Raw genomic sequence first — 13,253 nt, forward strand, 5'->3', positions numbered from 1 at the left:
TGGAATTATGATGAACTAATAACTCATGCCAAATAAATATTATCTATCTTCTTACTAGAAGAAAATTCTTTGGCAGGGATCTCTGAAGATTACAACAATATATGGGTTTTAGTAATGCTTACAGTATATCTAATGCAAGATATATTGCATAGAAGCAGATAAGAACTTCACTTGACTTGGGGGGGGGGGCGGGGAGAAAAAGAGAAAAAAAACACCCCACAAAAACCAATGTGCTGCTAGAAGGTTTGTAGAAGCTTGATTATTTTCCAGGAATTCCACCTTTGAGATTTCACTGCTGCAAATCCATTTTCATGAAGTCATGTGTCGTATGTGAATCCTAGAGCTGTTTAGAGCAAGTATCCAAGCGGGTAATTTGCCTCAACGGACTCATGACGTTATTTTTTTAAACAGGGTTTTCTAGCATCACAGTGCCCAGTTCCTTCATTTTTATCCAGCTATTGTGAATCGTGAGTTAATTCTAACGAAAGGAGGGAGGGTTAGTGTGGATCTGTGGAGGCAATATATTCAGAGAATTCCAGTTACTGATAAGTAACCTAGTTTTCTCCTTCATAAATTTGCCTCCCCAGATCCCCACCCCTGAAGATTAACCAGCAGTAGCAATCCACACCGAGAGGACGGCTGAGGAGTGCTTAATTATAAAGGTACTGTGAAACAGTTCTCCTGATATGATCTAGCCTCAGCGTCAAGAAAATAATGATGGTAAAGGTATGTAGCTAGCTTTGTGTAGCAATGCTACAAATTTTCAAAAAATGGACACCAACCTAAGCCAAGCTGAAATACTGGCATAATTCTTGTCAAGTAGCTATTAATATGCTCTGGCAGTTATTTTTTTTGTCTGTGAATTAGAGGATTGAAAGCTAAAACTATTTCAACAGGCTATGCATCTTTGGAATGCATTTTCAAAAGTTTTTAGACTAAGATGACTTTCCATCTTTACAGTACAATTATCAATGGATCCATATGTAAATAATAAATTGGAGAAAAATAAATATCCCAGTTCTTTATATGCCAGATATATGCTAGAAGAAGGAAACTGAGAAGTCTTTTTTTCAATAAGAGTTAGCTGGAATTACAATCAAGCTACTAGATGTTCAAACAGAAGACCTCTTTTACACCTAAACATACAATTCATGGAATTGAATAATGTTTACTTTTCAGTTTTATTTTTGAGGAATATTTTATAACACTCCAGATATTCATAGGTTCTTGCAAGGTGGGGATGTGAGCACTTTGGAATCAGGAATAAATCATGCATCCGATGGTTTTAATTTAGGCCAAAGAATTATGATTCTTTTTGAGATACCTTCCCTCTGAGATACCATACCTGAGAAGGAGAGATTGAGTTGTATATGAAATATCTGACTGCTGAGTGAATCCTCACAAAGATTGCTAACATTGCATGTACTAGGACAGGATTTTGTTGTTGCCTTGTTTGCAGGGTGGGCCCTGGACTATAGTAGGTCATGTCGATGTGTCAACTGCTTTTACATGCTGATTTTTCTACCTATCTTTCTTTCCTTCAGCAGCCAGTGACTCGGTCTTACAGGGATCTGACAACCTCTTAAAACAAGAGTTGATGTCAGTATTGAGAATAAGATACTTAGTGGAAAATAATTTTAGAACACCAGGTGATTTGTGTCCAGTCTTGTGGTGGGTTGACCCTGGCTGGAGGAGACCAGGTGCCCACCAAACTGCTCTAAAATATAACAAAAGGCTCACAGGTCGAGATAGGGGCAGGGGGAGATCACTCACCAATTACCATCATCAGCAAAACAGACTCCACTTGGGGAAATCACTTTACCTTACTACCAAACAAATCAGAGTAGGATAATGAGAAATAAAACCAAATCTTAAAAGTCCTTCTGCCCACCCCTTCCTTCTTCCTGGGTTTAACTTCACTCCCAATTTCTCTACCTCCTCCCCTCCAGTGGCCCAGGGGGTTGTGGTCAGTTCATCACACATTGTCTCTGCCGCTCCTTCCTCCTCAGGGAGAGGACTCCTCACACTCTGCCCCTGCTCCACCCTGGGGTTCCTCCCATGGGAGACAGTCCTCCACCAACTTCTCCAACATGGAGTCCTTCCCGCAGGCTGCAGTTCTTCACCAACTGCTCCAGCGTGGGTCCCTTCCATGGGGTGCAGACCTTCAGGAACAGACTGCTCCAGCGTGGGTCCCCCACGGGGTCACAAGTCCTGCCAGCAAACCTGCTCTGGCGTGGGCTCCTCTCTCCATGGGGCCACCGGTGCTGCCAGGAGCCTGCTCCAGCGTGGGCTTCCCACAGGGTCACAGCCTCCTTCAGGTGCCTCCACCTGCTCTGGCGTGGGGTCCTCCAGGGGCTGCAGGTGGATATCTGTTCCACCATGGACCTCCATGGGCTGCAGGGGGACAGCCTGCCTCACCATGGTCTTCTGCAGGGGGATCTCTGCTCTGGCACCTGGAGCACCTCCTGCCCCTCTTTCTGCACTGACCTTGGTGTCTGCAGAGCTGTTCCTCTCACATATTCTCTCTCCTCTCTATGGCTGCAATTGCTCTTGGTGGTTTTTACCCCTTCTTAACTCTGTTATCGTAGAGGTGCTACCACCATGGCTCAGCCTTGGCCAGCAGCAGGTCCCTCTTGCAGCCGGCTGGCATTGGCTCTGTTGGGCATGGGGGAAGCTTCTGGCAGCTTCTCACAGAAGCCACTGCTGTAGCCCCTCCACTATCAAAACCTGGCCATGCAAACCCAATACAAGTGTTCTGTGTAGAGCCTCACGATATGTTGGTAATCATCTGTTTTTAAGACAAGACTTTCTTCTTCAGAGAGTCTTGTCCCATCCCCCATATCCCAAACAGATTACCCTTAAACAGTATCATGCCCTTCTGAAACTCTAATACTTGTTTTGTTGTAGTTTGTGTGTATGAGACTATGAGTGGGTGAAGAAAGGGGGAGAAGGAAACCACTATATTTAAAAGGATTTTATGGGCAGTGGTGACCAGACTTAAAAACCTTGATGCTAATATTTGTTTGTTTGTTAATAATTCATAAATGGGTTTCGGAAGACCAATTTGTCTTCAACTATTCTCTTTCTACTTGTTTTTTTCCAGCAGCATCTTATTAAATTGATCCAAATGAATTCAATAATTTGAGATTCCCATATCCAGGTCAGCACATAATGTGTTAAATTGTTGCAAACTACAGAGCAAAGCGTTTGTTAGAACTATAGCATTTAGAGGGGTCAAAGTCCATAAGCAATAGCTTTTGCCAGTATAGTGAGGTCTAGTGAAGACTGTGACTAGAAACATGGACCTGTTGGTAGCTGACTTTGCTGCTGCTTTTGCAGTCATGGTTGCACGGGGAAAAGAAAACTTCATAGTGTTGTTGTGTGGGCTGGATACGCTACTAGAAGTATTTGGTGCATGTTTGTCCTCGAGTGAGTCGTCATTCCTAGCAGGAGGCTATTTTGATAATGTCATTGGTTGAGGACAACCTTTCCATGATTATTGTCCTAGCCTTCTGCTGTACTTCAGTTGAAATTCTTCCAGAATTTGATGTAGTGTTGCAGCTAATGCCTGTTCTCACATTAAAAAGTTTAGTATTTGTGGTAAAGGTACAGTTATATTAGCCTGAGACATTCAGGAACACATTCATCGTTTTCTAATGTCTCAACACATCGGTGTCATTCTGAGGTCAACCAATATCCTGCGCCTGAACTCTCAGCTTGTACCACAATTCTTGTTTATTCCCTATGGGCAGCATGACTTTATACATTTTCAGTATTATATTTCACCCCACTTATTATTTTATTCCCCTAAGCCCTCCTATTACCTTGTGTAGAAGGATTGTTTTCTGTATTGACATTGCCTCATTGACATTTCATGTTTCATAAGAAATATTAATGAACATATTTCTACTACTCACATGGAAGAACTCAACTCTCCAGCCAGATATTTCCCTAAGCATCACAATGAGACATGTCTTCCCTTTAGTCGGTTTTCTGTTCATCTTTTTGTTTCTATTTTAATCTTCTACCTCCTATCTAACCATTTTAGTTTAGTTTGCTAGGTGATGTCAGAGAAATAAAGATGGCCTATAACTATGTGATCAGAAGCTTGATGCCATTCTGTTACTTGCAGTGACATACAGGCACGTCATGCAGTTCTCTCAAACTCTGAAAGGTAGTTTTCCTTCTGTGATAGCTTTTAAAATGTTTCTTATCCTCCCCTTTCAGACTGTCTGATTACCCCTGATATATTTTTGAAGCAGTTACCGGCCCAGTTAGGGCTGGATCTCTTCTCTGCAAATACATTCCATGATTTGGGATTCAGGTTCCTGATGAAATTTATCTAAGCAGAGGTGGAAAAAGCCCCCAAACAAGTAACCTCCTAACATTTCCTCAGTTCATTGCAATTGACTTTCATAAACTAGTTCTCTTTATTCTTTAGTATTTATTACTTGAAATGCAAAACCTTAGCAGAAAACTTGTTTTTACTTATCCTTTGATAATGATCTTGTGTTTATTTTATTAATGATGAATTTAAAGCTATAGCTAAGGCTATAGAGATATTGTCAGTATGACAATTGTATACACTGAATTTGATTCACATTTGAATTTTTAGGCTTGCAATCTTTTTCTCTTTTTTTTCTTTCTTTCTCTCTCTGAGAGCTACACTCTGTTCTGTAAAATTGATGGTTCACTCTGTTTTCTGAAAAAACAAATGCACAGTTTAAAACAGTGGACCAGGGTTTTCAACAGACCTGTGCAGCAGACATAAGCTTTGTATGTGTACCAGATGGTACTTCAGTTTGAGACTGCCTGTAATGGTCATGTTTTTAATAACGTTTCAGTAGGAGAAATTTAGATGGTTAGATGTGAAGTCAGAAAGCGGATCAGAATTCACTTTCTGATTTTCCTGACGCTAAATTTCTTCATAGAGAATGTTTTTCAAAAACTATTTAATTAATCGTTAATTTTAGTTGTGACCATCTTCTCAGAGGGTATAATTTTTAGCATCTTATTAGAAAGCCTGTGCAGGAGAGGTCTGTGTAGATTATTCTGATGTCCTTCTATAGCATTGACGTAACACTAGTAAGTTCAGATGTGAACAGTGGTCTGTATTGACTTCTGCAAACTTTCCCTGTACTTTTGACATAGCCAAAATTTTTATGTTATTTTATATCCTCTTCAGTGTCCGTTCCTGAGCGGCAGTGATGGTTAGTCAGTCATCCATCCCAAGGCTCTGAAGAGCTTTCCTTTCTTGGCCACTTATCCACAAAAGGATTTTCACTTTGTAACTCACTATGTATAGGATTAAGCGGGGAAGAAGTTGCTTTGAGTCCAGATCTAGCAGCTGACTATTTGAGTTTTAAGTGTATTTAACATCATAAGCTACTTGGGAGGAGACACTGTCTTCTTCCTTGTATAGCACTGTCCTAGATGCCTTGACCCTTTTAATAAAGTATATTAGCTTTACACATTAAAAACTTGGTTTGCATCTCAGAAAAGCAGTTTCACTAACCAAATCAAAGTAATCAAAACAAAATGGAAGACTGAAAACAAAAACATATTTGGCTGTGGGATTTTGAAGAATCCCGTCTTCTATAACTACATACTCAAACCTAGGTGTTGCACGTTGATAGCTCTCCTTAACACAAATCTGGAGACAAATAAATATCCAAACTCAAAAATATTCTTGTTGTTTCTCATTTTTTAGATTTTTTTTTTTTATTTCCAGCTCTTCCTTTCACTTTAAGATGCCTATTCATTTCTCCAGTCCCTCTGCTTTTGTACCTTCTTGTTCCTTGACTTGTCTTCCATGAGCCTGATGTTTGTGGACAGCCACCTAAACACTTCATCTCCATGACAAAATACACTTCAGAAAATGAATGGTTCCAATCAATCCAGCCTGTGCAATTCCGGGGTTATTCACTGATCAGTTCTGAGTGTGAACAGGAGATAAAACTTACACCATATCAGAGGTCATAACTGAGCTTAATTCTTCTTGGAAATATTCCAATGTAGGTGTATTTTCCTATATATTCTTTATAAAGTTCAAGTCTAACTGTAAAAATTATGACTACTTTACAAAGTCATTCATAATGAAAAGTTTAGTTAATTTTATTATCACTGTATGCTGTCGGGGAATAATTTTGTACAAACATCCTACTGTTAAAAGCTCCTTAAAAAAGAAAATCTAGACAGCCTCTAGAACCAGATGTGAAAGGTTCTGGCATTGTTTCTTCTGTATTCTGAATGACAAATAAACTTGCACCCTTTTAGCTTCAGACACCAAATTTGCATAAAAGTGGAGAGGTAGGAGTCACAAACCTGAGGATGATCTTCGTCCTACTTAAACTGAGAACTGTTGTTTGGGAAAATAAGGCTCTTCTGTTGCACAGCACTTGTATACCCAAATTCCACCATAGAAGTAGGCAGTGAATCTGCCAGTTTTCTGCAAGACTTCAGTCTCTGGGGTCCTAAGAAACACGCCTTCTTTACCAAATGAGCATTAACCTGGTAGAATAGATAAGGAAGCACCTAGCTTAACCACATCTGGTCAAGTCTACCCGTTGTAGTAGGTTATGCTATATTTTACAGTCTTAAATGCAACATTACAAAAACAGAAGAGAAAGCATTTAAGTAAAGCAAAGATGTTTACCATGTATTACCGTGTTAGAGACATGAAGATAATCTTTGCATTTCAGACCCACAGAAGTAGTGTAAGGAACAGAATAAGTCAACGTGCTGATCTCCTCTTTGGAAAAACCACATCCCTAAATAATCATATCCCTAAAGGAAAGTGGTCTTCAGAGCTCTAATGAGGAGCACATCTGGAGGAGCATTCTGGAGCCGCCCTCCATATAATGAGTACTTTGTAGTGATGTGGATGTTTGAACTGAGACGAGCTGTCCTTTGAATATCACCCATCATATTCTTCTCTTGAAGAATCTCAATTATATTTCCCTCTTTTTCTATTTTGATCTTACTTTTGGCTATTGTAATAATGGTCTTTTTTTTCCCTGTGTTTTGCATCCCTAGTGTAACAAAAATCATTAATTTATGTTTCCTCTCATCTCTGCAACCAGTAAATGAATTTTGTATCCCAGACTACATTAAGAGAGTTTTTTCTGGCACCTCTTCTTTCAAGAAGAACAAAAAGAAACTGATTATTCTCAAAATAGTACATTCCAATGAGAGTGAATATAATGACCATTATCTGTCTCTGTACTGGAGAAATCAAGATGCCAACAATCCAGCATCTCCCTTACACTGCAAGAGGCTGATAAAACATGGTGGCAGACTTCAAGAGACAGATCTTTTAGTCTAGCATGTCTTAAACTTAGATGACCTTTAGGGTAATATTTTTAAAAAGCAGGTCTTAATCACCAAACAGTTGACAGCTAACAGCATAAGGAATAAAAGTTGTTAGCATATCTCAGCCTTTCGGTTCTATTTAAAATAAATAGAGGAGAAATAAAGATGTTCTATATTGAACCTATTAAAGCCATATAATGTGTTGAAAGTATATGTTATTTAAAATGTTTTATTGAAGGCCAACAGAGCCACGGATGTTGGACTCTTTTGGCTGTGCATCTGTTCATAAGATCACGTTAGTTTAGGGTACCAGGGAGTACTCCCCAAGTTCTCAACTGGAACTGAAGACACCCTGTAGTGTCTGCTCATGTGGTTTGGGTCATTACTGGAGAATTCTGTCAAATATTTTAAAATCAGGACAGTTCGAAGGTAAGGCTTACCAATATTTAAAAAGATGCGAAGTAAAAGGGAACAGAAGATTTAGTCTGCTGAAGATGCATTTGTCTGGTATAAAGAGTTTTCACGTGTGAATAACCTGCATGTGTCCTTCGCAGGGGAGGAGCTGTGCACCGGCCTCATTTCGGGCTGTTCCTTGGACTGTTCCTTCGGCTTCCAGACTGACGTCCATAACTGTGAGATCTGTCAGTGCCGACCGCGGCCTAAGAAGTGCAAACCCATTGTATGTGACAAGTACTGTCCCTTTGGATACTTGTACGTATTCTCATTCTGAAAGCATATTTAATATAATCCCTGTATGTATTGAAAAATGCAAAATCTAGGCATATGTACTTGTGATTAGTTTGTGGGAAAGCAGGGGAAAATGTAGGAAAATAGAAATGTCATCACTTGATGTGAGATTAAAGTATTCTTCAGAATGGATTTTGATCAAGAAATTAACAGCAACTAAAAAAACAGTGTCAGATTATAAAAGCAAAGCAGTGCTTAAATTTTTTTGAAGAATATTTAACAAACAAGATGAAAAAGCTACTTACAAGTAACAGCTGTTGCATGTAGCTTTTTGAAATTCTGTTTGCGTGTTCTGCTGTGATACCCTTTCATTTCATAGCCCGTTTGTTTTATTCAAATTATTTTATAATATTTCAAGGTTTTTTTAATGTTGATATGACAGCGGACTAGTTTTAGTGAGACATTTCTGATAGTTATTTTACAGGATTCATCAAGAACAGTACCATCTCTTATCTAAGTTTTTGTAAGTGTGTTCAAACCTGTATTGTTGCTGGAGTTCTTTCTCCGTAAAAGGAAATATTTGCAGTATTGATTCATGTGTGGAACAGGTGATGAAAACTAGGCAGATCTTTTGTCACATACAAATTTCTTAATAATCAATCTGGTGGCTTCTGTATATATTTTACCAATACATTTTATTTTTGATGGGTCCATTCTGTGTTACTGCTTGCTTTTCATAACAGTTTAATTTCTACCTCATGACAGCTGATCTTCAGATAATGTTCATATGTAATTTGTTTTCTTAGTATTTGTAATGAAGTTTACTAATGTTGCAACTCTTAGTGTTTGATACCAATACTCCTTGAATTTCTGGTTTGCTTCAGAGTTCTGTTTGACACTTGTTCATAAATGCTGCAGGTTTTTATAACAGTAATCTATACTCTAGTGTGTCCTCCTCAGTGCGCGGTTTTAATAAAGTTTGGAGGAATCAAACTATGGTAGAACCTGAAGGACCAGAGAGGGACCAGAGAGGTACTAGAGATTTTAGAAAAACAGAAATCAAGCTGTAACATGGTGCTACTCTCACAGGTTTAATCAGCTCTGCTCATAGATGGTGCCGGTGAACAATCTGTACTCTCTCCAGCCTTTCGCCTTCCTTTAATCTTCATCCTATTCTTAGCCACAGAGTGGGGTTCTGCTCAGGTGAATACAGCGTTCTGGTTGACCTCCCTCTTGTTGCCCTTACAGCTCTTGCATTGTGCGTGGTGCTAAACAGGAGGTGGTATTACGCCAAACAAAAAGCAGACCCATATGCCATGGAACAATCATGGCACAAATATGCTGCAATACACAGCCAAAAAAAAAATAAAAAAAAGAAGGAACGTCTGAAGAATATTTGCCTTAAAAACATTGAGTCACTTTTTTTTTTCTATGTTAGAAAGGGTGCTTAACTTGTATCCTTGAGGCATCCCTACTGTAAATACCTACATAATAGCAGTCCAGCAAAACAAAGTAAGGTAATGCCATTTAATATAATCCTATATCTATTACTTGAGATACAGAATTAGGCTTGCCTCTGGTTAAGTAATGGAAGTTTTTGCAGGAGACAGCACTTGTGAGAGTGACAGGATTGAAATAGGACAAAATGAGGAAAAGACAACAAAGATTAAATCAAACTTCACTTCTGTCCCCAAAACTCAAAGTTTAGTAGATGAGAGAGGAATAGTAAGAATTTTAAATGAAAAGTTTAATAAAATTATCTTCAGGCGTGTTGACTGCAAGAGTGGCTGAGAATTATTTTCAGTTTTGCAGGCAAGAGAAGGTAGAGCAGGGATGTCAGTTTTGTCATCCCCAGAACTGGTACCCAGTGGCTTCATAGGCAAGGATGGCTGAAGATGGGTAGCAGAATGAAAGAAACATGAAAGACTGAGCAGAAATAATGACTGGTTGGATGTGTCATTTTTTTAGATAGACTAAAGCTGCTTACATGAGGGATCAAAGGAGTGAAGTCAATTAGAACAAGTACAAAGCATGCAGAATTGCTTTGAAAGTATCTGGAGAAAGTGATGTTTGAGCCATGCCATTGAGCAGGCACAAAATCCAAGATAAAGTCTGTTAAAGCTGGGAGCCAAAAAGGCAAACGGTGTCGGGGTGTCTGAAACAGAGCTCTGCAACGGAATCAGCAGGAAGGGTGGCTGGCATGGGACAACAGCAGCAATAAAGGAATACAACTTACAGCTGTATTGAAGCATTTACTGGAAACTGCCATATAGTACTCAAATGGTGCAACCATTTCTCAAGGGGCGCTGAATCATTTGCACGAGCTTATATTTGATTTGGAACTTTGGCACAGAAGAGAGAAGAATTCTGAATAATGGCCGTCAGAATATATTTCATTGCTATATGCAACAAAGATGGAAGCTATCTTTTTTGTTCATGATACATAAAGCATCTTCAGTAGCAAGCACAGGATGTGAGCTCAGCAGACTCCAGACTGTACATCTGAACATTTCTTTTTATTCCTGTTTTATATTTGTGATTTAAAAACTAATTTCCATTAGCAATACTCAGTAGTTATTTTTCAAATTGGTTTATAAACTCAGCAGATTAATCTAATGTGATATTTAAAGGGCACACTATGGCTTGGTATTTATAGTTTTTGCATATTGTAGCTCTTAATTCATTGTGTGTAGTAGGGTCAATAACTTAAAGCTATCAGGACAGAATCGGAGAAGACTTTTGCAAGGAGTGCGTGCATGCGTGTGTTTGCGTAACAACAGAGACAGGTGGTACGGACTACAAAATTTTGTACTGTTTAGTCAGCGTGATTGAATATCGTTCAGCTTGGAACAGGAAAAGGGTTTTTAGTTTTAATATTACAAGTGCATAAATAAATTATTATTTTCAAGGCCATTTGCTTTAGCCTATTCAAAAGCTATAATATGAGAAAACTATTAAGTCAGGTCTATTTGAAGTCTTTTGTCATTGCCTCTTTGGACTTACACAGAAATAGCTTGAATATATTCACGAACCAAGGTCTAGGAGTTTATTTCCATTCCAGCTAGCTCTGTTCTTTGACTTTTCTGCGGTATCTAAAGCAGTCAAGTTGGGGTTTTTTTCATTTTGGTTTCTTCCAGTTTACTACTACTGATTTTCTTCACTGGCAGTCCCAATGTAAATGTCACACTGAAGTGTTAAAAATGCTTTTGGGTTGCTGATAAGGATTGTTTTGAACTATACTTACCAAAGTTATTTACTGTTAATGTGGTTTGTTTGTGTAAATGTGTTACATTTACTGTTACATTCTTTTAGTTTATTGTACAATACCTTTCCCAACAACGTGGATTTAGGAAGAAATACTCTCTTCCACCTAATGAGTATCTTTGTCTAGTTTGGTTATATAAACTGTAATTTTTGTGTAGGGGAAAGCAGACAGTTTACAACTTTAAATGGAACATAGTAGAGACCTTAAATAACTTGTGGTGAACAGAATATTTTTTTTAACCTTCAAAATTCTGAATCTTCAGGAAAAAACAAATACTCTTTTAAGTTAAGATGATAAATTTCCATTCCTGGGCCTGCTCTCCCAGTGTGTGTGACTGACAGTAGCGGACTTGATTTAAGTCTACCTCATTAGTGAGCAGACCATGTGTAACTGCTAAAAAGAATAGTATTTTCTTTGGTCCTGTTTTCTTCTTTAGCTTTCGGTAAAGATGCGCCCCTTACTTCTGCTTACACATATTCTTACTCTGCAACATCTGATTTTTACTTTTTTGAGGAAAGGTTTCTTTTTACTGTTATCTTCTATGCTACTTTTTAGTACTGTTAGCTTTGCATTGAAGTAGGCTGTTCCATGTGAACTGAATTAATTAATGAATTAATGAACTTTGATTAATTCAGCAACTTGTTACTTGGTTTGAGAGGTCTGACTTCCGTGGTCTCTGTCTCATGAACTGTGACTTAACTGGTTTTCTAAAGAAAGTTCTAAACAAAGATGAGGAAGATCCTTATGTGTAATTGGAAGATGACCCTCAGATTGCCAAGAATTTGACCTGTGATGTTAAGGGTTATACTCTGACACACCAATATAATATATCATCGAAAATACCTTTTTGAACAACAACAACAAAAAATCTGAAATAATTCTACTGGCCTTCTCTTGTTGCACTTTAGATGAGATGTGCCTGCATTATTTTAAAAGGCCTTAAAGGAGAAATCTCTAAAAATTAGTATTACTACCCCATTTGAAAACTGAAATTTTATTTTATTTCCCTCCATTAAGAGTAGGGGAATAGAATATAGAGTTCTACTTCACTTTAAAGCACGTAAATTAAATCTGATCTGAAAATGCAGGTGCAGATGTTAGGCCCTTGAAGTCCTCATAGCATTGCTTTTTGATACACGCCATAGAAGTCTACCTTCTGTACGTTGAGGCTGTTCTCTAGTGCGTCCTGCATTTAGCCTTACCACATCATATAGGGTGATGCCTTTACATACTCTACTTCTACATTTTCAGAGAAAGATAAGAATCCAAGAATAGAGCCTAATGTACTTTGCGCCTTAATAAACTGATTTTCTGTGTTTGAATGCAATCCTCTTGACCTATAGAGTCCCTTAGTTTGTGTAATCTGTGAGTATCATCCTGCTGATATCTGCCTAAGCAGTTAAGGTGATGATTGTTAAGACATTTGTGGTATGCATTGATAATAATCTAGCTGATTGTATGGGGAAATCTGAAGGTGTCCATGCAGTCTTCTTCAATGTGGACATACCTGGAGCTTGCGTTAATGCTGTCTGTCTACCCAGAAATGGTTCAGTCTTCTGAATGAAAATCAGAGGACTGAAAAGAAAAAAAGATGGACCTAGCTTTTATATATAAAGAAATCAATCAAGTAATTCATTTTCCTTGAATGCTTTCCTGTAATAAAGAACTGGTGTCTCGGTTTGTGAGAAGGATAGGAAAAGTCCTATGAGTATTGTCCAGGAGCTGCAAGGGCACTTTAAACACGGAGATGCTTAGTCCTCGGTGCAAGTATTTTTCAGTGTCGATCATGTGTCAAGGATAATCTGTTCAAGGGTGCAAATTCAAGTGATTTTCTAAATTCATGGAGGAATCAGCCAGTGTCTAAGAAACTGTGTGATACTGTCACATAAGAGCGGGAAAAATTTAGAAAAATAGTAAGGTTTATGATGATACCTTGATCAGACATTGACTCCGAGTATCGGATGTGGACCATTTAATGACTTGCCCAGGC

The 13,253-nt window shown here is 38.4% G+C and overlaps 1 protein-coding gene across 1 annotated transcript in view; it reads left to right on the forward strand.

Annotated features, from left to right (window-relative positions):
* The window catches only part of CRIM1 (cysteine rich transmembrane BMP regulator 1), a 194,041-nt gene that overhangs the window by 154,256 nt on the left and 26,532 nt on the right, over positions 1-13,253 (forward strand). Inside the window, exon 9 of the mRNA XM_054820273.1 lies at positions 7,866-8,022. Coding sequence (XP_054676248.1) covers positions 7,866-8,022 — 157 coding nt within the window. The remainder of the gene's footprint in view (positions 1-7,865; positions 8,023-13,253) is intronic.

The sequence above is a fragment of the Grus americana genome, chromosome 3, assembly GCF_028858705.1.
Source record: "Grus americana isolate bGruAme1 chromosome 3, bGruAme1.mat, whole genome shotgun sequence".
NCBI classification, from domain to species: domain Eukaryota; kingdom Metazoa; phylum Chordata; class Aves; order Gruiformes; family Gruidae; genus Grus; species Grus americana.